Source organism: Urtica dioica, chromosome 3 (assembly GCF_054948205.1).
Source record: "Urtica dioica subsp. dioica isolate 48M chromosome 3, U.dioica_male_clone48M_v1_H2, whole genome shotgun sequence".
Lineage (NCBI taxonomy): Eukaryota > Viridiplantae > Streptophyta > Magnoliopsida > Rosales > Urticaceae > Urtica > Urtica dioica.
This window is the reverse complement of record NC_142758.1, coordinates 49,037,850-49,061,456: the sequence shown is the minus strand read 5'-3', so window position 1 is coordinate 49,061,456 and position 23,607 is coordinate 49,037,850. Positions and strand designations below refer to the sequence as shown.

The 23,607-nt window shown below is 36.4% G+C and overlaps 4 protein-coding genes across 5 annotated transcripts; 1 reads left to right on the top strand and 3 right to left on the bottom strand.

The window, feature by feature from the left end:
• Positions 1-1,670: 1,670 nt before the first annotated feature.
• Positions 1,671-2,588, bottom strand: LOC149403433 (uncharacterized). Its single transcript, XM_089608696.1, has 2 exons — positions 2,304-2,588; positions 1,671-2,234 (listed from the first exon to the last, which is right to left on the bottom strand). Exons 1-2 carry the CDS (start codon positions 2,586-2,588, stop codon positions 1,671-1,673), a joined length of 849 nt encoding a protein of 282 aa, XP_089464822.1.
• A 6,162-nt stretch (positions 2,589-8,750) lies between these two features.
• LOC149403432 (germin-like protein subfamily 1 member 1) lies at positions 8,751-9,642 on the bottom strand. The gene has a single exon (XM_089609758.1). It carries the CDS (start codon positions 9,614-9,616, stop codon positions 8,963-8,965), a length of 654 nt encoding a protein of 217 aa, XP_089465884.1. The 5' UTR covers positions 9,617-9,642; the 3' UTR covers positions 8,751-8,962.
• Positions 9,643-10,717: 1,075 nt separating this feature from the next.
• On the top strand, positions 10,718-15,478 carry LOC149403431 (neurofilament heavy protein). Of its 2 annotated transcripts, none has more exons than XM_089608947.1 (9): positions 10,718-10,842; positions 11,613-11,736; positions 11,889-12,884; positions 12,962-13,408; positions 13,734-13,798; positions 13,951-14,050; positions 14,129-14,194; positions 14,311-14,388; positions 15,077-15,478. In XM_089608947.1, exons 2-9 carry the CDS (start codon positions 11,695-11,697, stop codon positions 15,104-15,106), a joined length of 1,824 nt encoding a protein of 607 aa, XP_089465073.1. In that variant the 5' UTR covers positions 10,718-10,842; positions 11,613-11,694; the 3' UTR covers positions 15,107-15,478. The 2 variants fall into 2 exon arrangements, with proteins under 2 accessions (XP_089465073.1, XP_089465074.1); XM_089608948.1 differs by lacking the exon at positions 10,718-10,842 and adding an exon at positions 10,975-11,213.
• A 3,056-nt stretch (positions 15,479-18,534) lies between these two features.
• LOC149403430 (formin-like protein 4) lies at positions 18,535-22,619 on the bottom strand. Its single transcript, XM_089609660.1, has 3 exons — positions 21,445-22,619; positions 20,057-20,592; positions 18,535-19,470 (listed from the first exon to the last, which is right to left on the bottom strand). Exons 1-3 carry the CDS (start codon positions 22,482-22,484, stop codon positions 18,665-18,667), a joined length of 2,382 nt encoding a protein of 793 aa, XP_089465786.1. The 5' UTR covers positions 22,485-22,619; the 3' UTR covers positions 18,535-18,664.
• Positions 22,620-23,607: the final 988 nt, after the last annotated feature.

Here is a 23,607-nt window from a genome sequence, read left to right as displayed (position 1 = left end):
TCACCACGAGCCTACGTGGCGTCGTGTTGAAGTGTGCCTACAAAGAGCCACTAAAGCCTCTACTCCCGAGTCCGACCCTAACCTCGAGGTGACGCCGACGCCGCGCTTGCTTCCTCAAGCAACGTGCGAGAGAGTGAAAATTGGTACTCTCTAGACTCCATAGCATTTAATAAGGGTTATTAATTGAAATATATATAAGGAGCTCAATTCCTTAGAGTTTGTTTCATGTGTAACTCTTTCCCACTTACACTTCTCTAATCCACAACGCATTATTTCGTCTTTTAGTGAACAATCAATAAAACACCTTCATTTATTGAAAGAAAACCTTTCATTAAAAGCTTTTTATAACAATACAAACGTTTCAAACTTCTACAGATACTAATATCAATATCAATATGTGTTAGTGTTTCGAGTGTCTTCTTAAAAAAAAAATCAATGTTAGAGTTTGGCGGGACAGAGCGTAATTAATCTCTTGTCAAGTATAGAGTCCCTCAAACGTTCGATGTTGACTATTACATGGCACTGCTTTTTGTTCAGTTCGGGAATTTGTAGAAAATGCCTATTGAAAAGGTTCAAAAAAGTTCTTGACGGGATTAACATTTCCTGGCAAAATAGACCTTTGTCTCGTTTGTTTGTTTCGTCTGTCTTTAGTTTTTTATATTCATTTCAAGACATCTATTTGTTAAAATGAGGCATCATTATTTGTCTGAGATCTTTGTATAGCCGAAGTCACTTCTGATTGTTAATGAGGATTTTCTTTTCAAAAAAATATTGTCCCACTTTTATCAATATTAATAAGTATATATACTTTATCTTTAATAGAAATCAATATTTATTTCGAATCTCGATCTTCATACACTAACTTCACACAAATTTATATCTATTATACACATAATTTATATATATACATTCCACCTATTTTGAGAAAAAAAATATTAATATTGTTTAATTTCTCCTTGTTTCGTTTATCTCATTTTTGTGTTTTATTAATAAAAAAATTATATTTTGAATAAAAGTAACAAAATTATCTGATTTTTTAATACTAAATTTATTCAATTGCACGGACGACGTTGTTAAACCTATTTATAAGAAGAATAGGACAAAAATCTAAAGGTGATTTAGTGAAATAGTAATTAATTATTAAAATAACATTTTAAAATTTTAAACACACCTCATAAATTTTTTATGCATTAGGCCAACCCCAACGCAACTGCCTAAGGCCTTCTCCAGTGGAGCGCCAAAACACACGCTAATATAGCGTTGGTGCTCCACTCGAGCGCCATAACCCACGCTAATATAGCGTGGGAAGTTATTTCCCAACAGTGCAGCGCTATTTGTAGCGCTGCACTGTTTAAACGCAAATTTTTTTTTTTTTTTTTCTATTTTAGGTTTTAAAATTTACCCAAATGCCCAAATTGTATATAATTACTTAATATTTACCCCTAAAATTATTTAATTTATATAAAATTTATTATTGTGCATAATTTAAAAGACAACAATATTTTAAAATACAACAATGATATTTGCACATTGCAAGAAAATTATAATATTAAAACGGTCATAATAAACTAATACCAAACACAATTACATTAGCAATTTAAAAAAAACAACAAGAAAACTCAAAAGACATTAAAAACACAATGCAACAAAATAAAATAACAATAGATAAACTAATATTCTGGAAGATTGGTGCCGGATCCCCCGAGACCGGTAAAATATTGAGAATATGAATCAGAAGTCGGAGGTGGTGCATGGGATTGTTGTTGTTCAAGCCTCTTTTGCATAATTTTCGCTTGTTCGGCTTGAACATATGCCCGAACCTGTGGATCTGGTATTGAACTTAAATCTCGGAACAATATTTTATTTTCTTCCTTGATTTCTTTCAATTCCAAGTGGCGTTCCCTGATAACACTTGTCTTCTTCAATTGCTCAAGAAGTTCTTTATTTCCTTCCTCAATACCACTAATTCTAGACATTATTCCATCATCCACTTTTTTTTTTAATTTGGCTTTCTTCACCCCAATCGGCCGCTCAGGAGGAGATGGATGTCTAGCAGATTCAGGAGTTGGATTTTCTGACTCTTGTGGGCAAGATGAACCTCGAGATGTTTGTCTTGCACTTGAGGCTCCATCTTGGAATTTTTCAAAATTCTTAATAATGTTCCACACATGATCAAACTTCCAACCTTTCTTGAATTTTTCATCTTGTGAAAGCAATACTTTAGCTTGATCCATCTGAAAGTTGATAAAACAATGGTTAAGTAAAAATCTAATCGTGAGAAAATAATAAACTATAATACTCACAATATCTTCAGTTGAAGCACCACTTGGGTGTCTATTCTCAATTTGTCGAATGCATGCATGCATCTTCCTTGTAGCTTTCTCAATCACTTGAATACGACACTGGATTGATCGCGTCGAACGCATCTCTGAATCCGGACTTTTGTCGTTGTTGTAAGCTTCCGCAACACGAGTCCAAAACTGATCGGATGATTGGTATATACCGATGATCGAGTCTTGCGAAATCTCCATGTAAACCCTACAAAGGAGTTTGTCTTCATCTCGAGAGTAATTAGAAGTTCTAGACATTTTTTTAGTAAGGTGGGTGATGTGGTGAAATTACAACTTATGAAGACAATATTTATAGCAAGATTCTCACGTTTCTCAACTCGTTCTGACGCGATTTGACTACTCACTTACAAGATTCTCACGTTTCTCAACTCCTTCTGACGCGATTTGACTACTCACTTACAAGATTCTCACGTTTCTCAACTCGTTCTGACGCGATTTGACTACTCACTTACAAGATTCTCACGTTTCTCAACTCCTTCTGACGCGATTTGACTACTCACTTACAAGATTCTCACGTTTCTCAACTCCTTCTGACGCGATTTGACTACTCACTTACAAGATTCTCACGTTTCTCAACTCCTTCTGACGCGATTTGACTACTCACTTACAAGATTCTCACGTTTCTCAACTCCTTCTGACGCGATTTGACTACTCACTTACAAGATTCCCTCTATCATTAACTTTTTCTCTATAAAATACCAATTCTATCATGAGTTTTAATACACACACTCATTCTATTCTGAATATAATACACGTTCTCTCATTTTATCTCCCAAAATGAATACTAATTTGTCCTCGTCGTCTTCAAGCTCGGATGACGATTTCATTACTAGTTTGGATGAAGAGGAGGAGGCCATAACTCGTGCTATCATCAACAACAATATCTTGATTACAGAGCTTATCCGTCAACATTCCAGCCAAGTAGACATGAGAGCGGGAGGCTCAGTGCCAGGACGTGCTTTCATCAACCGTGATCGACTGAGTGCAGACCGTCGACTATTCAATGATTACTTTTCAGAAACCCCGATGTATGATGAAGCCATGTTCCGTCGGAGATATCGGATGTCTCGCTCATTATTCCTCCGCATAAAGGATGCTGTTCAAGGTCATGACAACTACTTCGAGCAACGGGTGGATCGCGCCGGCAAACTTGGTTTGTCACCCCTTCAAAAGATAATAGCTGCATTTCGGATGTTGGCATACGGTGTTCCGGCAGATGCCACAGACGAGTACGTCAAAATAGGAGAGTCAACGGCGATTGAAAGCATGAAGAAGTTTTGTCGGGCAATCGTTGAGGTATTTTCTGAGCAATATTTAAGATCACCAACAACCAATGATATTGCTAGACTTCTGCATGTTGGTCAACAACGTGGTTTTCCAGGAATGTTAGGAAGTTTAGATTGTATGCACTGGAAATGGAAAAATTGTCCCACTGGATGGGCCGGCCAATACACGGGTCGCGGTGGAAAGCCTACTATTATACTTGAAGCTGTAGCAGATTATGATATTTGGATATGGCATGCTTATTTTGGTATGCCAGGGAGCAATAATGATATCAATGTGCTAGATTCTTCCCATTTATTTTCCAATCTCACTCAAGGTATCGCTCCTCCTGCCCATTATGTCATACAAGGAATAGAGTATAATATGGGTTACTATTTGGCTGATAGAATATATCCAAAATGGTCAACCATCGTGCAAACTATCCGAGAGCCACGTGGCAAAAAAAAAAAGTATTTTGCAATGAAGCAAGAAGCGTGCAGAAAAGACGTAGAACGTGCATTCGGGGTTCTCCAACAACGATTTGAAATTGTTGCGGGACCGACACGATTTTGGAGAAAAGACGTCTTACAAGATATAATGACTGCATGCATAATTATGCATAACATGATAATTGAAGATGAACGAGATCTTAGTGCTCCAATAGGAGTTGCGAGAGAAACACCACCAGCGAATGTTGAAATGGTGGGGGATGATGGCACAAGATTTGAGCAATTCGTTAATCGTTATAGACAAATAAGAGATAAAGATGCACACATCGCACTTCGGAATGCATTGATTGAGCACTTGTGGGAAGAGTATTCTAATTCCGAGTCATAATTGTTTGTGTTAAAGTTACTTTTATTTGTTGTGTTGTAGTTTGTTTTACTTTATTTTAATTGAGTTGTGTTGTAATTTTTTTTTTTTTTTTTAATTGTATTGTGTTGTATTTTATTTTTTGTGTTGTGATTTTTATTAAATAAAATTTTATTTTATTTAATATGTATTTATATTTATAATTATAATTAATTTATAGAGTAATATTTTACTCATTATCATAATTCTTCTAAGTTATCTAATTAGTAATAATAATAAAAATATAGGGGTATAAGTATAAATAGGAAATAAAGGAGGAAAAAATAGAGTGGAAAATAGAGTTCGGTTGGAGAGAAATCACTGTTTACAGAAAAATAGAGTGAGAAATAGAGTGATCGGTTAGAGATGGCCTAACACCAAATATACCGTATAAATGCCTCCAACCTCAAGTCAATTCTCACACTAAATATAGTGTGATATACAGTGGCGCTATATTTGGCGTGGCACTATATACATGCTATTTTTTTTATTTTTTTTTAAAATTATTTTATTAACACATTAAACTAATATATATATATATATATATATATATATATATATATATATATAACCTTATTAATATTTATAAAACACCAAAACTAAAAAATTGACTACAAAAACACATTAAAACAAAGTTCAATTAAAAAAAAAAAATTAAATATAGGCTACAAAGTTCAAATTAAACACACAAAATAAAATAAAAATGAAAAACAATAACATAGTTTTTAAAAACATAGTAAAAACTTAAAACACAATTTAATAACCGGGAAGATTATTTGTAAACTTATTACAATTTTGATTTTTGTTGCATATTGGCAAGTAATGAATAATTTTAATCACTTAATTAAAAAATATACACATTATAATTATTTATTGAAACATTTATTAATAAAAAGATTGTATAGTTTTAATAAAGTAATAATGATGAATAGTATTTTTAGTGTGAAATTTGGTATTGTGGTTGAAGTTGAATTTTTTTTTAATGTTAAATCAACACAAAAGTTGTATGATTTTAACACAAAATTTGATACATGGGTTGAAGTTGCTCTTACATTGTTAAAAATTAGGGAAATGATTTTTGGCACGTTTCACGATTTGAAACGATCCACTCACAACGTGACACATGACACTGAACATCCACGTGTCACTTTGTGGGTGGATCGTTTCAAATCGTGAAACGTGCTGAATAGCAGTGCTCTAAAAATTAAGATCACTAGCTATAAGTTGTAACTTTTGTTTGTTAGCTATTGTGTGGCGGCAATTTAGCAGCACCACCCAAACATGAGCCTTAGGCCCAGTATCACGATCAAGGAATAAACAATGGGCTTAAGCCCATTCAAATGACCCATGTGTTTGGGAATATTAAAGGGAAATGGCCACAACTAGTAGTGATTTGAAAAGTTTGGACCAAAATGTTGTGGTACATGTTTTTGGACAATTATACTACCAATCTGAGGAGAGATAAATCTTTGTTACCCTCTTTGCCCTTTAATTTTTAATTTTGTTCATTTTAATCCAAAACTTGCTCATAAAGCCAAAAAAGCTCTCACCTCTCACAGCTCCCTCTCTCTCTCTCCTCTGTTTTTATCTCTCGTTCATTTTGACATACAAAAAAAGCTTACCTTTTTATGTTGGTCGTCCTCGCTCACCACCGACGAGCTCGAGCGCGTGAGCACATGGCTTTGTTTCTAAATCACGACGCTGTTCATGGCGGCGATCCGGCGGTGATCCGGCGACCGATCTCGAACCAAGAGCTTCAACGATTTCAACCAATCGGAGAATCCTTCTCGAGTCTGTGTCGTTCTGGGTTTGTTGGTGCCATTACCCGCCGTCTCTGTGTTGTTTGTTGCTGGGTTTGTTTGTGTGTTGTTCTTCATGTTTTTGGACATTTGAGTTTTTTTTCGCGTTCTTGAATTGTAGATATACATGTCTACAATCTCTGAAATTGTAGACTGTCCCCGTCATACGTCGTTATTGTAATTGTAGATATACATGTCTACAATTCTTGTAATTGTAGACATATAGGTCTACACCTTCAGCTGTTGTAGACTTATTAGTCTACAACTGTTGAAAGTGTAGACCTATATGTCTACAATTACAAGAATTGTAGACATGTATATCTACAATTGGTGTAATTGTAGATATACATATATACAAATAGTCTCATTGTAGATATTATAAGTCTACAGTTACTACAACTCTAGACGTCGATATCTACAATTGTTGTTAACTGTAGACTTATAAGTCTACAATTTATGACAGTTTTTATTACAATTATACATATCAATCTAAAGTTATTCTGATTTTTGAATTTTCTTATTCAGGTATGAGAGTGAACATATTTTTTGTATAAATGAGAGACAAGCCTCCGACATACAGATCACGTGTCGTCGGTAGACCGAAGAAGAGACGGATACATTCTCAAGGGGAAGAGCCTATTCTTAGGAAGTGTTCGCGATGTGGAGAAGTTGGTCACAATCGGACTACATGCAACAGTCCAGTTCCTTTGTCCGAGAGGAATGAATGAATTATTATAGTTATATGTGTTTTTGGAACTAATTTCAGTTATTATAGTTTAATGACTAATTATATGTCTTTTTGAAACTTGGAGTGTATTTCAATAATGGATGAATGACTAATTATATGTTACAATTTCAGTAATTTATGTCTTTTTTACGTCTTTAATTCCTAAACATAAATGACAATAGTTGAAATCTCATACGTCCCATACAAAAATATAACTAACAGAAACCCGAGCCCGAACGAAATATCAAATCTCGATTAAAATATCAACTCCCAAATCCATTTTCCAAATCAATCATCAAACCAAACTGAACGATTCATCAACTAAAACACAAAGAACTCCCGAGGCTCAGATTTTCTATCACAAGACACTAAACAACAACAACAACAACAACAACAACAACACATTTCAGAATTCCCAGCCAAAAGAACCACACGGCCAAAACGTCAAACACGGCCAAAAACAAGCAAACCAAGCTCACAGCCAACCTTAGCTCACGGCCAAAAACACACAAGCAAACCAAGCTCACGGCCAAGACCCAATCCAAAACAACACTCGTCCAAAACCAAGAACAAACCCATAACCGTCCAAAAGAATCATCACCGAAAGCAATTCAAATCTTCAACTAAAATCATCAAAACACGTTTACAACCAAAACCCCTAAATCAAAACCTAACCCTAATCAACATGGATTCCAATCTGAAGAAATCTCATCACCTCTCTATGTTCCTGAAATCCGGCCTCCTCCACAAGCTCTCTCTCCCTCCCGGCGTTTCTCCTAGCTCGCGGCGGTGCACACTTCACGGCGGTCGAGCGCTCGAGGAGACTCGGTGTCGCGCGCCTGGGCTCGTTCCTTGGCAGCGATCCACGCGAGAGAGCTAAGCAAGGAGAAAATGATCGGAGTGGTCGAGGTGCGCGTCCAAGCTGGGCCTCGGCGGCAGCGGCGTTCTCCCTTCTCTCGGCCGGCGCGCGCGCGGTGGAGGATCGGTGGCTGTGAGTCGCACGGTGGAGGATCGGTGGCTGTGAGTCGCGCGATGGAGGAGACTCGGTGGTGGCGCGCGGGAATAGGAAAGGAAGAAGGAAGGCGAGGAAAGGTGGTGGTGATGATTTTGGGTGGCCGGCTGGGAAGAGAGCTTGGATGATGTGGTCTGGAATTTTTTTTTCCTTGCTCTGTTTGCTCTCCAATGTCGCGCGGGTGAGGAGAGAAGAAGAAGAAGATAACGTGAAGAATGAAGAAGAAGGGTAAATATGTATTTGCTCACTTAAGCAACTACTAAAAGTGTCCAAAACAAGAAACTCAATATTTTGGTCAAAATCATTGAATTTAGTAGTAGATCCGGCCATTTCCCAATATTAAATGACAAGGAGCTTGGTACTGTTAATGACATGTTTATTACGTTGATACCGAAAATTAAGGACACTAAACTGGTTGAAGAATTTTTTTTTTTTTTTTTTTTTTGCCAATTAGCTTATGTGTCGTCACTTACAAGATCATTTCCGAGATACTGAATTCGAGGGATCTCATACTATGCGGAGAGGTATATGGGAAATGATCATCGTGAGGCCATAAAACTTGATATGTTAAGGACGTGTGATTCTGATTAATGGAACTATTTAGAAGCGATTATGTTAAAACTTTGGGTACAATAAATGGTGGGTGGACTTAATCATGCAGTGCCTTCGAACCGTCCGCTTTTCCTTCAACTTCAACGGGTACCACACGTGTATTTTTTTTTTTTTTTTAAATCTTTTTTCCCTTAATGACCGTTGGAAATAATAATTAACGATACAAATTTTTGCAAAAATCACTTACAAATTAAAAAAAAAAAGCACTTGCTATCGTGTATATAATTATTAAAGTATAATAATTGCCACGCTTATATCTATATTTATTCATTAAATATAACAAGCATGTTTGTTGCCAAATAATTTTCATCAACTAAGTAAATAAACACGACATAACATAACAAAATCAAGTCCCACCATTCAAGATTCTTGAAAGCTTTTTTGGGACGAAATTAGGGATCTCAGCAAAATAGGCTAGCGAAGATAATTGTGTTCCCGGGCTTTGGCTATTAAGCCCCGAAAAGACTTTAGCCGGGCCCAAATCGTCTCTGTTGTAAATGAAGTGGACCAAGCCTTTTGGAAACACGAAAGACTCACCGGGCTCTATATCTTGTGCGAAAGTTCTGTCCGACGTGTCAATAAAGCCCACTAAAAGAGTCCCTTTGAGGCAAATGATGACCTCCGAGGCCCGATGGTGGGAATGTGGGGCAATATACCCATTTGGGCCGATATCAAATTGGGCCGTGACTAGGCCCAATGTGTTGAGCCCGGGTAAGTTTTCGATGGTTGTGACCGAGAAGTTGTAGCCGTATTGCTTTACGGGTCTTGAGTTTGCCGGGTCGGATAGTGACGTGGCGAAATGAGATGACGTGGCACGCTTCGGGTCTATGCATGGATCGCCGTTGAGGAATAGTGTTCGTGGGCTTTTCGTGTCCGCTACGCAGTAGTCTTGGAGTGGTTCCGGGTCGGGTTTGGCCCGGTCCAATAAGACGATTAGAACGAGGAATGAGTGGAAGAGAGAGATTGGATTTTTGGGTGATGAGGTGTTTATCTTTCTCATATTTTTTTTACACGGTTTTGTTTTAGTGAATTGAGAGGTTTATAATTATATATATGTAGATATTAGAGAATGGATTAGTGTTGGAGTTTGGATAGTGATTGTGAGAGGAAACCCAATTACCCAAACAAGAGTTAGTGGGGTTGTAAAGGTGATTGAGTAACTTAAGAGGCATTAGTGAGTTAAGACATAAGGCAAGTCACAGGGCATTAGTGAGGAGATCAATATCCTTTTTATTGATGATGTGCCATAACCTTATTGGCCAAGTTTCGATTTAGTTAGCAAAGTAACAATCTTTATGTAAATGTAAAATATATTTACAAACCAAAGGACCTTTTACTATCAAGTAATGAAAAAAATGTATGTTGCTCAAAATTTCGTTTAATTTTATAGGAACAAAAACAGTCAGTAACTATACCAAAAAAAATGTTATGCAGTCGATTTGATTCATTGATTTTTAACAAAAATTTATATTTTTCTAAAAGAGAATAATAATATATTGACTATGGTAGAATTTATTAAAAAATTTGAACTTCGCCATCCATGAAAAATAATATATAGAAAAAGTCGTGTTTTGGTGGATGGAGAAAAAAAAAACGCATTTTTCGTCGGATTGGTCTAATGTTACTTATATTTTTTTTTTTTTTTTTTTTTTTTTTTTGCATTTCAATTTGTTTTCCAGCATATTAAAAAAAATATTTAAAAAAAATAATCTAGTGTCACAAACTTGAAAAATTTGCTCAATGCTAATAAGATCTGAAGCAATGATCAAAAGTACTTTCCCTCAGAAAAGAAAAAAAAAATCTGAAGTACTATTGCATGTCGCAACTTCTACCAAACGACATGTCGTTATCCACACAGCAAGTCGGTAAAACGACATCCATTGTGTAAGATCTTTTTCTCTTTTTATTTTATATTTTATTCCTAGTCAGAGAGTAGTACATAGATGGCGTTGAGATTAGGATATGGCTTTGGTTCAGCGATTCAATCAATCAAAAGAGGGACCACAATTTGGCAAAGTAGGCTTGAATAATTAAATACTCACCAAATAGAGATTTCACATGTAACTCTCTCTCTCTTTCTCTCTTAAGTGGGTCCCACACTCTTCTCACCATCATCATCATCTATTCCCCTCATGTTATGGCTGGTCTCTGATTACTCTCTCTCTCTCTCTCCAAAACTCAAATCAATTGAAAGGAAGGAAAGGAAATGGGAAAATAAATCTACAGGTATGGATGGTTTAACTTTAAGAAGAAAAAAATGATTAAATTTTCAATCTTTGTTATTATGATTATCATTTGTTTGTTTAATAGAGCCTTGTTTTGAACCAATTAAGAAGATCTCTATTATTTGATATTATTATAATTATAACTATTATTATACTAATACTATTAGTGCTTTTTTTTTTAAAATAAAAAATTATTATTATTATTTTTAATGCTGGGTCTTCTCTTCTCTAAATCTGTCTCTCAACACTCCTGTTATTTATTGTTCATAATTATGCAACTTCCATTACTACAGTAGTCTCACAATAGTGAGAAAGTTTGAAGCTTTATTATTGCCCATATCTACTCCAATATATATCTTCCAAGATCTTCATGTAAGCTTAAAGCTTTTTCACCTTTTGGTCCTTTTTTTCTTTTTTCTTCTTTCTTTCACCTTTCCTCTTAATAATTCAGTGTATCATTAGCAGCTTCTTCTTGGAACTAGAAATAGAAGCAAACAAACAAAGTCTCATTAGTCTTTAGAAAAAAGAGAGTTACAAAAGGAGTGAACTGAACTGTGAAAGAGAAAAGGGAAATAATTGAATCACAGGGAAAAAAAAGAAAAAGAAAAAGAAAAATTAGAACTGAACCCACTTTTGTTTTGTCTTCTATTCTTTTGGGCCATGATTCGTAAAAAAGAAAACAATTGTTTTTCTTTTTGTTTTTGTCTTCGTTGTACTATTATTACCATTATTTATCTAAATTATTAATCTCGGTGCGTGTTTGTGATCTAGGGGATTAGATTTAGATCTGCCATGAATGAGAATTCAAGTGTTCTTTTAGTCATTCACGCTTCCTCTCAGTGAGAAACTTTGTATGTGTGAATCAATCCCTGATCTTCGAACATTTCCAGATAAGGTACTTTTTTTTTTAATTTACATTTCAATTATTGCTTTGAATTCATGCTCTCTGGTTCTAAAATGCCTAGAAATTCCTGTTTCCTTTTATGGGTTATTGCCATTGGTGTTGTGTGTTGAAATGAAATTGAAAATGAAAAAAAAAAAAAACAGATGATCGGTGGAGACACGGCGACAGCCTCGAGCTCGGCTCTGGAAGTGTCGGTCTCGTTCGGGAGATTCGAGAACGACACGTCGTTGTCTTGGGAAAAATGGTCGGCCTTTTCGCCGAACAAGTACTTGGAAGAGGTCGAGAAGTGTGCGACCCCGGGCTCCGTGGCCCAGAAGAAGGCCTACTTCGAAGCCCATTACAAGAAGATCGCCGCTCGGAAAGCCGAGCTTCTCGAGCTAGAGAGGCTCGCTCAGACCGAGCCGAACCACAGAGATCTCGCCGGTGGCGGCGAAGAAAAAGCCGAGGTTAGTACCGATGAGCGTACAGATTCTGTGGCCGAGATCGATAGAAGTGTGGTCTGTGGCGAGTCGGAGATCCATACCAGTGTGATTAGCGGTGAGAATTGTAAAAATTTGGCGATAGAGAGAGAGTCGGAGATTGAGACGAGTGTGATTAGCGATGAGAATTGTAAAAGTTTGGTGGTAGAAGAGAGAGAGTCGGAGATTGAGACGAGTGTGATTAGCGATGAGAATTGTAAAAGTTCGGTGGTAGAGAGAGAGTCGGAGATCGAGACGAGTGTAGCTAGTGATAATGAGTGTGAAAGTGTGGCTATTGTAGAGAGAGAGGAAGAGATTGATGAGAGAGTGGTTAGTGTTAAACCAAGCACAACACCGGAATATGATGTGGCGAACGGAATGGAAGCCGTTTCAATTGGGTCTATACCCGAAAAGAAAGAAGAAGAAGCTCCGGCGAGTATGGAAAGAGAGTTGGAGATCGATCCGAGCATAGTTTATGACAACGGGTGTGAAATTTTGGTGGCGGAGAGAGAGGAAGAGATCGATAAGAGAGTGGTCAATGACGAACCAATCAAATCCGAACACATTGCGGCCAAAGAAACGGAAGCCGAAAAGAAAGAGGGAGCTCCGGTGAGCATAGAGAATTTGAAGAAGACAGAAAGAGGAACACTCAAATTAGACTCGCTGAAAGAACCCCGAAAGGTATAAAGATCGAATCTTTATTCATTTATTTTTTTAAAAGTATCTCCGAACTGTTCCTCATACGCTTTTCAAAATAGGTTACATCGATGATCAAGGAGAGAGTCGATGTGGTGAGGCCGAAGAAGAACGCAATGTCGCCGAAGCTGATAACAAGAACGCCGAACTCGATTACAAGGACGCCGAATCGGCTCTCGACGCAAAGGCTAACAAACTCGAGACCCACTTCGGCTTCGAGTCGGGTGTCGGAATCTTCGATAAAGAAGGCGTCTTTATCGAAGAACAATGCTCCTTCGCCGAGAGAAGCCAAGAGAGTATTCACGCCTAAGTCTGTTCAGACGATGTCCGTCAATTCGGGTCACGCGAAGTCGAGCTCGGTTTCTTCTCTTCCCGCGGATAGAAAGTCGCTGATCATGGAGAGAATGGGTGACAAGGACATCGTCAAAAGGGCGTTCAAGGCGTTCCAAAATAATAATTTCGACCAAGTGAGATCATACGGCGCAGACGAATCTCCGTTTCAAAAGCAGGTCCTTTTTTTTCCCTACTCTTTATAATGATAGACCACTTTAAAAATTTTGTTTGGTCTTAGTAATGATAAAAGATGGTATTAATTTAAGAAGTGGGAGTATACATAAGTGAAGGTGTTAATTTTTTATTTTACAGAAATTGAAAATGTTAGAGATATTATTTAACATTATGAAAAAAATGAGACATTATTCAACAGAAAAATGAAAAAAGAAAGGTATTGTTTTTTTGTCATTCTCACATCATGACCTAAACTTTTTTTTTTCTTTCACAAACAAGAATGGGATTGTTTTTTCTAGTTGAATTGAAACGTGTTTTTTGGTGCAGGTTTCTTCAAAGCGAACAGAACCGAAGGTTTCGACGTCTACCGCGCCGAGAAAAGAGAATGGAGGGTAATAAATAACGATCCGACACACACACACACACACATATACATATTTATATATACATGTATATATATCACGTTCATATGTATTGAAAAAATTATCAACTATTATGATAAACTCGTATATAGCTCTTATTCTTAATTCTCATGCCGAAACAGGTTGAACAAAACTGATCGCGTAGACAAAAGAAACATCAAGACGACTCCACCGTCTTCTTTTGGGTCAAAGAGTCTCGAAAGAGAAGATAAAAGACGAGAGGTTTGTTTTCGACCTATTCACGTTCGAGAGTCACATATCGGGTGGTACTTTACTTTTTAGTTTTATCATTCATTTCAGCTCACAAAGAAACCGGATCTAAAATCCGACAATGCAGAAAAAACGCGTCTACAAACAAGATCAAAGGTTCTATACGACAAACTTGCGACACTGCTATTTGAAAAAAAAAAAAAAAATTGGGAATTGAAATGATCATAGGTTTGAACCATTGACCCTTTTTTTCTTCTTCATTTGGAACACAGGAAAGTCTCAACTTTAAAGCGACTCCAATGCCAGCTTTCTACCGGGGACAAAAGATTTCGAAAAGCTCTTTGGATAAGGTAATCAATGCATATCCGTTTTCGCCAATTAAAATGATTGGATTTCGAGGTCCCACGTAATTCAAACTCAATTATGGTTTGGTTTCTAGTTTTGTTTCTCAATTTGGTCATAATTATGAATTACTGTTTCTTCATTTCCCTTTTAAAAAAAGGGTTTTCAAAGTGTGGAAGGCTTAATTAGATGATTGGATTTGGGAATGTGATTTTTTTTGTGGGTCCCTTGGATTCTTGATTTCCTTGCTTTGCTGTTGGATTGAGTTTGAACCTTAGATCTTAATAATCCATGTGTTGCTTCCTTGATCTTTAAATCACAATTATTTTTTTTAATTGGAACCCCACACTCTCCTACATAAGAAAAAATAAATTTTTTATTCCAGCTCACAAAATTTTGTCACATCTTTTTTATTATAATTTTTTCTTTGGTTCAAGTATTTAGTAGAGAGTTATTAAATTTACATGGATTTTGTCTTGTGGACTGATAAAATAATGGTTTTGATTTCCGAATATTGAAATCCGAAGGTCTAATTAAAACCGAGCTCAACTTAGAATTTGCTTTTCTTTTCTTGTTCTTTCTCTCTACTCTTTGCTCGTCGAAAAATCTAAGTCAAAGCAATATCTTGTTGAGTTCTTTAGATTTTGTTATTTATTATTTCTCTCCTAAGCACTGATGAGAAATATTATCACTCAGATGCCAGCCAAGACCGTGACTGGTCGGTAAAGGATCAGAATCGGAGGATGACGAATCGAACATATATGTAAAAGAAGAAAAAAAAAAGCTGATCTTATTGGCATGTGAAAGTGAAGACCTTGAAGATTGCAAAAAATGGCGAAGGTGATATTTTTGGTCGTTATGAAAAAAAAAAAAAAGCGAGTGGGAAATAAGTTGCACCTTTATAATCAGTTTTTCCTCTAAAAAATTGCCCCCAGAAAAGGACCACAAAAAAATGGTTATTTGGTCTTAATTAATCCCCACTAATTTTCTCAACTCATATATCGTGATCTAGGAAAAAAAAGTTTGCTTCTTTTTGTAATTTTCTTGGTGATTACATAAGAAAGTTTCTTTGTGTATAAAATAAGCAGTTGTTTTTCATTTCAATGTATTTCTTTGTCTCTTTCATTGTTTAGCAAAAGCTATTTTACCCCTTCTTATAAGAGACTATTTCTAACCCAATAGAGTAACTATTCCAATTATATTCTATTCTATTATATTTTATTTTTAAGTAATCCATGCAGAAGCAAATGAACGTTACTGTGTGATGAAATGTATTTTTAATTTATTATCTTATTTAAATTGACTAAACAACGTAGCTAAACAAACTTACCGCGCTAAACAAATTCACAGCAACTTCTTAACATTAGTTGTTTAGTCATTAAAAAGTAAAATTTTTAAACTACCATGACTTTTTATGACAATTGTATTTAATGCCGACTTCATTTATGGTGATTAAACATTGTTATCTATAATTAAATTAAATTTCGAAGCCTTGAAACACCATAAGCTCCTCTATTGAAGCAATTATATGGTCTTTGGTCAAGAAAAGTCAACTTCGTCCTCGAGATCTTACCAACTTCTAAAGTCGCCTCTAATCGTTCTCGAGGTGAATAGGCAACACATAACATAAACTTCAAAATTCTTCATAAGAGGTTAAACTCTTCGAATGTCTTGAAATCGAGTGAAATAAAGATCTATAAGGCATTAGTAAAATTAAGCTTTTGAACTACTCTTATACTAGTAACCGCTCAAATTATAAACCCCTATAAGGCCTTAATCAATGAAACTTCTTGATCTCAAATATCCAGTGTGAATAATCTTTTAGCCATGTATACATAAATGTATATACCGAAGTAAATATTTTATCTATCTTGTATATAATAACGAAGAATATGTTGCAACTAGTTAATTCCTTAGGTTATTTTAAGATTATAGCCAAAGTTTCATTTTATTAATAAAATAACTCACCAGATCCACAATAAATTAATTAACTAAAGAGTAAATTATTTACTCTTTTAGTTAATTTAATTTTTTCTTTAGTTAATTAATTTATTGCAGGTTTGGTAGACTATTAAGCTATTAGCCTAATTGCACATACAAGTATATATATATATATATATATATATATATATATATATATATATATTTGATAGACATTATCCAACTTCAGCTATTTTCACCAAAAAAAAAAAGAAAAAGAAAAGAACTTGGCTATATTCTTAGAAACTTAACATTTAACAATTTTTCTAATTACTTATTTTTAAATGACTAGTTTTATAATTTTTCATAAATATACGATAAAAGTAAAGCGATTGTGGACAACTTTTAGAGTGTTGCCTATATTCGAAATATTTTAACTAAACTTCAAATTAATGAGTTGAATGAGAGAGTTAATATTTTGTCATGATCTGATAATTAAATTTGAAAAACTCCTAGTATTGTAGTTGGTATGGTTATTGAACAAGTACAAGTTGTGCACATGTTTTTAGAGGTATTCAGAATTTTAATTGGAGTATTAAAATACAATAGCCCGGCTAAAAACGGAAAAATGAGTATAACCATATTTTATAATGAAGAAATTCTGAATTTTGTGAAGTAGGTACATCACCTAACACACTGGTATATATCCGATATATGTAAAATAAATTCGTAAGAAATTGGAATAAATGATAAATTGTAATGGAGTTGCAAATTCGTGTGGTTGTGGTCTTAATAACTAATTATGATAGGGTGTCTTTGTCCATGAGAATTTAGTGTGAATCTGATAAGAATGCAACACCAAAATTTCAAAACCCAATTTATGAGCATTAACTCCACAAAGCGAATAATTGTTTGTTTCCTATAAACAGTAAAAGGGCACGTTAAGAAAGTTATTATCGAATAGGGACGCAAGTCAAACTTAGTAGACACTTTTATTTATTTTTTTCCTTAGAAGCTTAGTTGACACTCTCTTCTATTGTGAATACGAGACCAATTAAATAGTAATATAAAAACAGCGTATGATAATATGAAAAGTATTGTATTTCTGAATTTGGTAAAAAGGCATATGAAAATTGTAAACACATAATCATTTAAATTATGAACATAAGATGTTTGGTAAAATATTTTGTTTCATTTGTGACCATAATGGGTTTGACCACTTTTGATTCCTTAAATAACAATTTTTTTATTATTTATTATTATCAATTTTACTTTTAACTGTGACTTACCAATTTAATTAACTAGTATCCAACCAAATATATTGTGATTAATTCGCCAAATGGAGGGTATTAAATCATGAAATTGTCATTGTCATTTAGCTAATAATAATTACTTTAAATGGTGAAATTTTTAGCAATGCCCATTCTGATACTACACGTATGAATCGTTGAATTTTCTTGGCAAATTACTTGTTTGTACATACTTGTAGGTTTAATTTTTCAGATGAAGTGACAATGCATCAATACAAGTTTTTCATGATAGTAAACTTTATCATTTAAGAATAAAATATTAAAACAAATAAACATTCTGATTTCATGTTAATTCTTTTGGTCATGGTCCAGGTCGGTGCGTAGTTGGTTTCAGAAACGCGTTGGCTATATAAGCAAAGTTGACTTTTTTTTTATTCTCTACCGTGAATTTGACTTCTGCCCACTCCTTTGACTTTTTATAAGTTTAGGTCGTAAACTTTAACTTGTAACACATTCGCAAGTCCCACTTCACGAATATCACAAACTGATCAGACAAAGAATATTCTATAATTCTCTTCTTTCTTGAAAAAAGAAGAGAAAAGGTCTACGTGTTAGCCATGCAAATTTGTCCACATCATCCTTGTCCACATTATATAATGACAAAGTTTAACTAGAATTTATGTACTACTTAGTCTCAAGTCTTAACAATGATTTGATCAATAGCAAAAAAAAAAGATATCATATGATTGATTTGTGTGAACTGTGAATAAGTCTACGTCCACATTGTTTTCACAAATAATCACCATCAATCACTATCAAATTCAAGTTATAACTTATAATATACAGTATATTTTTTGTTTTATTTTTACACAAATTAACAAGATGACAACTCAAAAACAAGCTTTCAATTCGAAATATATATATATATATATATATATATATATATATATATATATATATATTGAAAGAAAAAAATCACTCATCTATTTCCTTTCCCTTTTTTTTCCCTTCCTTTCTTTACTAAACCTAATCAATTAATTTACATCAATTCAACAAAATTAACAACAACAACAAAAAAAAAAACCCTAACAAAATAGGTATTCGTATATATATATCACTCATCATCATCATCGGAGTCACTACTAGAGCTCCTCCCAGACATGAAGTTCGCCGGCAAATTCGGAAACCTCACCGAAAACTTCTCCGGCGCCGCCACCGTTCCCGGCGGCGCATGGTTCCCATTCCCAACCTTACTAGTCTTACTATTCACAACAATGCCGTTATTATTATTATTTACAGGGACTCTCTTCCTCTGCATGTTCCTGGCAATCTCAACGCAGACTAAGTCAACCATGGCCAGAAAATCCCTAACGACGACGAAGAGCTGAAACGGCTGATTCTTCGCCTCCGAAGAAGAAACTCCGGCCTGGTAATACTCCGTCGTCTTTTTCACGGCCGCAAGAGCTCTCTCCTTCTCTTCTCCGATCAACCGGAGCTCCTCGTCGATGGAGTCGAGAAACCCCTCCATTTCCCGCGCGAACCCGCCTTTCACCGACTGGGCGACGATCGTCCGGCGAATCTCCGCCGCCCGCCTCGCCAGCGCCGGGATCGCCGCCGAGAACCCCTCGTGGTCCATTCCGGCGGCTTTTTTCACGTTCGAGAACTCCGAGCTCAGGCCTCCGACGATGGGGAGGCCGAGAGTGGTGTAGTCCCTGTCCCTCTCCTCCTTCATCGACGGCGAACGGTTCAGCAGCGGACCGCTCCGGCGGTCCCGGCCGGTGGCGCATCGCTTCCCCTCCGACCGGACGACCTCCGACACCACGAAGTGGAGGAGCGTCGTCTTTCCGTCGGTGCTTCGAACGTCGGAGAGTTTTCTCAGCGACGAGAGGTCAAAGGCTTGGGCGTTTCCGCGAGAAGTGCCTGAGTTATATTAGGAGATAAATTTAGAATCAGACACGAAGCTGTGGAGATTTCTTATTAATTTATTCATAATTGTAATTATTAGAGCATTATATTATAAATGTTTTACCTCTTACAGCATTATTATTAAATATACTAAAATTTGTATTTCATGTCTAATTTTTTATCTCTCTTAATTTCGTATATGATTATTCTATGTAAATTTTTTATTTTGAAGCTTGGAGCCATATATATTAATTAGGTATTAGCTGAAGGACTCCAGACATTTGACCTCTTTTAACTGTACTTATTAGGTACTATTATAAAACTTTGCCCTTCTTATTTATTTATTTTAATTATCCTTATTTTGTAATATATAATTAATAAATTTAAATTATTGATCCCTCAATATATCTTATTTTGCAACAAATTCTTGTAAAAAAAAAACATATTTATGTGTATGTTTATACTTTATATCACTCTTAGAATTTTCTAATTGATTATTTTATGTAAATTTTTAGTTTGACACTTTGGAGTTTGGACCCCATAAAATATAAAATCATCCTTTTTTTTATGTAGTAATAAATAAAAGACATAGTAATAGTACCTGCGTTCATTCTGTTCCCGGCTTTGAGGACGGCCTCGAGGAGCTTCACGAATAGGCCACGTGTCCTTAGCTCCAGGCAGGCTTTCTCCAACACCCTGACGGAATCTCGGAGCTGAGCGATCTCCGGTCCCGAGACCGACCGGAAAAGCATGGCGTCGAGGCGGGCAAAAGCCGAAGGGACGGCCCGGAGGAGGTGAAACAAGAACGAGTCAGCGTCGGCGAGCCGAGACGAGTCGCCGGAGAATTCCAAGATCAGGGACTGCTCTTCCTGGGTCGGAGCGATCCGAGAGAGCCTCTCGAGCGTGTCGTGGCTCAGCCCGATTCCTTCCATCAGCGCGTCGATGATCTCTTTGCGAGTCACGTTGAGTGATCGGAGCACGATCGCCGTGTTCTGAGACTTTCGGGTTTCCAGTATGAAAGTTCGCGACGGCGTTTTGGGGTTCGCGGTGGTGGTTTCGCCGTCGGAGGGTTTTTTGTTGTTGTTGTTGTTTGTCGCTACGTACCCGAATAGGGCTTCCATTAGATCTCCGTCGAATCTGAAAAAAAAAAAAAAATTAGGTACCAACTACATTATATATCTTGCTCACATTATTATGGTTTAGTAAGCTATAATATTTTCGTGGTATAGATAGTCATTGTAGAGCACTTTGATTGAAAATACAGATAAAATAAATATATTATTATATATTTGAGACTCTCACTTTGATCGGACTACCTACTAATGTAAGATTGCCTTGAAAATGAATGTAATCTATAGCTACTATTTTGTTTGACACTGTTAATTGATTATCATAATAATCTTAATAAAAACAAAATTACTTTATTTATTTTAATAAAAATAATTTTTAACCATTATTCTCACTTTTTGTTCAATTTTTACAATATTCATAGTTAATCGAAATTATAATTAGGAAATAATTAGTTTAGTAGTCAAATGAATAAGGATGTAATCACGGCCAATGACTTAATCTGAGACATGCAAATATATATAATTCTCTTATGCGATTATAAGAGAATTAACCGTTTCTCACACTTGTGTTGCTATTTTCGCAATATATAATTTGTTCTCAATCAAACACCATCATGCATATTCACATTATAACCTTGTTGATAATAATTTATTATTCACAATAAAAACTATAGTGCTATATTCCCAGATAATAGAAATTAATAAAATTAGGAAGTAGTTTAAAAGTCAAATTAAATGGCCATTAATGACGTACATAGTGAGACATGCAAGCACGTTGATCAATCGTATAGTCTAAAAAAACCTAATCTTTCGATTCAATCACAGGCGGTAATTGTATTTGTATTACGTACGTGGAAATGATGAATCGTTGATGCTAATAATAACATTTGATGATAGCAAAAATGAGTTGGAAATGTACCTGAAAGAACCGGATTGACTGTTGATTTTGTCCCAAACCATCGAATGATCGGAGTTCGCCATGTTGACCTTGTCCCAATGCAACGCCTTCATCTTCACCTGACCGCCGATCTCCGCCGTCTCCGCCGCAGATTTCCCCTTCGCCGGCGGCGCAGTCGGCGGCTTCGCGCCGGCATTCACGCTCCGGAGCTTCGGCGGCGGCGGCGGAGGAACCAGAGCTTTATTCGCCGGCGGAGGAGGCGGCGGAGGCGGAATCGGAGGCGGAGGTGGAGTCGGCGGCAAGGATTCCGGCGGAGGACCGGAGACCGAAGATGATCGGCTTGACAGAACCTCGGGCTCTCTGAAAACGACGCCGTTATGATGCTGCGGATTGTGATTAGAAACCCTAGCTCTGAGATCGCGGTCGTCTTCTTGATCGACGAGATGCGAAGTCGAAGATCTTTCTCGAAGCAGAGGAACTTCTTGAATCGCCTTATTGTTTTTAGAATTGTTCTTTAAAACCTCTTTTCTCAGAGCGTTGCTTGCGTTGTTTCTCTTCTCGAGCTTTCTCCAATAAAGAACATCGAGACCGTTCTCGTCGACGATGAAGCCTTTCACTTCGCCTTGATACCTCACGAATTGGCTCCGACTCTGCAGAGCCATCGCGCTTCCTCCGCCGCCGCCGGAACCGGCGACGCCGGCGACCGGAGAATCGCTTTCTCGCTTCCTCTTCGCGACGATCATTCTCTGGATCACGAAGAAAGCCAGGCCGGTCAAGATCAGAGTGCTCGCCGCCGTGGCTCCCACCGCCGCGGCGATCTTCTTCTTGTTCGATGGAGGAGCCGGCGAAGATTCCGGCGGCGGAGTCAAGATTCCCGGCGGAGAGGCCTCGATCGGCGGCGGCGGCGATGGCGGAGGAGGAGGGGGAAGAGGAGGAGACGGCGGAGGAAAGTGAACCTCGATGTTCTGCGGAGGATCGGATTTGCAGAGACGAATCGTTGAAACGATTAACAAGAAGAGAAAGAAAAGGAGCTTCCGTGGAGAAGAATTCTTGTCCGCCATTAACGACCTAATTGAGAAGCTAATTTGGGGATTTCGGATTGGAATTGGAAATCGAATTCCTCTGTTTGCGTTTTAGGCATTTGGTTAAAACTTATAAAATATATTTTGATCGATTTGATTTCGTGTTTTGGGTTTTCTGACACTTTCAAACAAAGCAGTTGGTTGTTATCTTCTCTCATCCTATTTATCGAGTTCTTTTCCCGGGCTTTTCCTTTGCTAAACGGACGAAAATGCCCTCGGTGTTTAAGTCATATACAGCGAGGCTTGGTTGAGGGTATTTCTGTAATCTAGCTTGAGCGAGTTTGGGGACTTGGGAGAAGGTAGATGGAGTGGGTTTTGAAATCGGAACTAAGTCAAACTTTATGAAATTGTGGCAACCGAACTGTTGAAACGGTACGATTAAGTGACATATTTCAATATTATTTATTATTTTTATACCATATGCTTGTTGTATTTAAAGATAAAATAAAACAATTGGTTTTAAAAGTTACTTATGACCTTTGTATATGTAAAAATAGCTAAATGTGCATGAATTTTAAGGTGCAAAAGTCAGAATGGTGGGACCTTTGAAACTTTATTTATTTTATTTTATTTTATTTGGAGAGTTCGAAATATTGTTGCCAGTTCAATCTCCTGACTTGGTTGGAAAACCAAACAATTTGTGTTTTCTTAATTAATATTTAATTTTAACAGCGTATTTGAAACAGACAAAATTATAAGGGGTCAACGAACTCTCTTTCCAGAGTGTTATTTACATGAGGGGAAAAACACTAAATAAATTGGCTTGTTTATTAAATTAAGTATTTTGTATGTGTTTTGAGATTAAGAGAGTGGCTCACCAAATTAATTTTTGGGGACAAGGTTTTGGGAAATGAGATGACTTCAGGTATTTGCAAATGTGTTGTGAAGTTGGTGGGCGATATCTACGAATTTAGTAGGTTATTTCATTATTAATTGTTAATTATTTTAAATGCTTAAACGCTTTAATTTAATGTTATAGTTGCCCTTTCGGGATGGTCTGATTTCTTTTGCGTCTCTTTTTGTTTTTTAATCCGGTCAAAACCTAAATCATGAGCTCGTTTTGTTGGTTGGCTTAATAATTAATAATGTTTTCTAAATGAAA

What these genes read in the sequence shown, in the direction of transcription:
- LOC149403433 (XM_089608696.1), bottom strand. Translation starts at nt 2,588, where the DNA reads ATGTCTAGAACTTCTAATTACTCTCGAGATGAAGACAAACTCCTTTGT. An exon ending in GTGCTTCAACTGAAGATATT is followed by an intron (nt 2,235 to 2,303) that starts GTGAGTATTATA and finishes ATCAACTTTCAG; the next exon opens with ATGGATCAAGCTAAAGTATT.
- LOC149403432 (XM_089609758.1), bottom strand. Translation starts at nt 9,616, where the DNA reads ATGAGAAAGATAAACACCTCATCACCCAAAAATCCAATCTCTCTCTTC.
- LOC149403431 (XM_089608947.1), top strand. Translation starts at nt 11,695, where the DNA reads ATGTGTGAATCAATCCCTGATCTTCGAACATTTCCAGATAAG. An exon ending in TTCGAACATTTCCAGATAAG is followed by an intron (nt 11,737 to 11,888) that starts GTACTTTTTTTT and finishes AAAAAAAAACAG; the next exon opens with ATGATCGGTGGAGACACGGC. An exon ending in AATCTCCGTTTCAAAAGCAG is followed by an intron (nt 13,409 to 13,733) that starts GTCCTTTTTTTT and finishes TTTTTGGTGCAG; the next exon opens with GTTTCTTCAAAGCGAACAGA.
- LOC149403430 (XM_089609660.1), bottom strand. Translation starts at nt 22,484, where the DNA reads ATGGCGGACAAGAATTCTTCTCCACGGAAGCTCCTTTTCTTTCTCTTC. An exon ending in AGTCAATCCGGTTCTTTCAG is followed by an intron (nt 20,593 to 21,444) that starts GTACATTTCCAA and finishes TTTTTTTTTCAG; the next exon opens with ATTCGACGGAGATCTAATGG. An exon ending in CGGGAACAGAATGAACGCAG is followed by an intron (nt 19,471 to 20,056) that starts GTACTATTACTA and finishes AATATAACTCAG; the next exon opens with GCACTTCTCGCGGAAACGCC.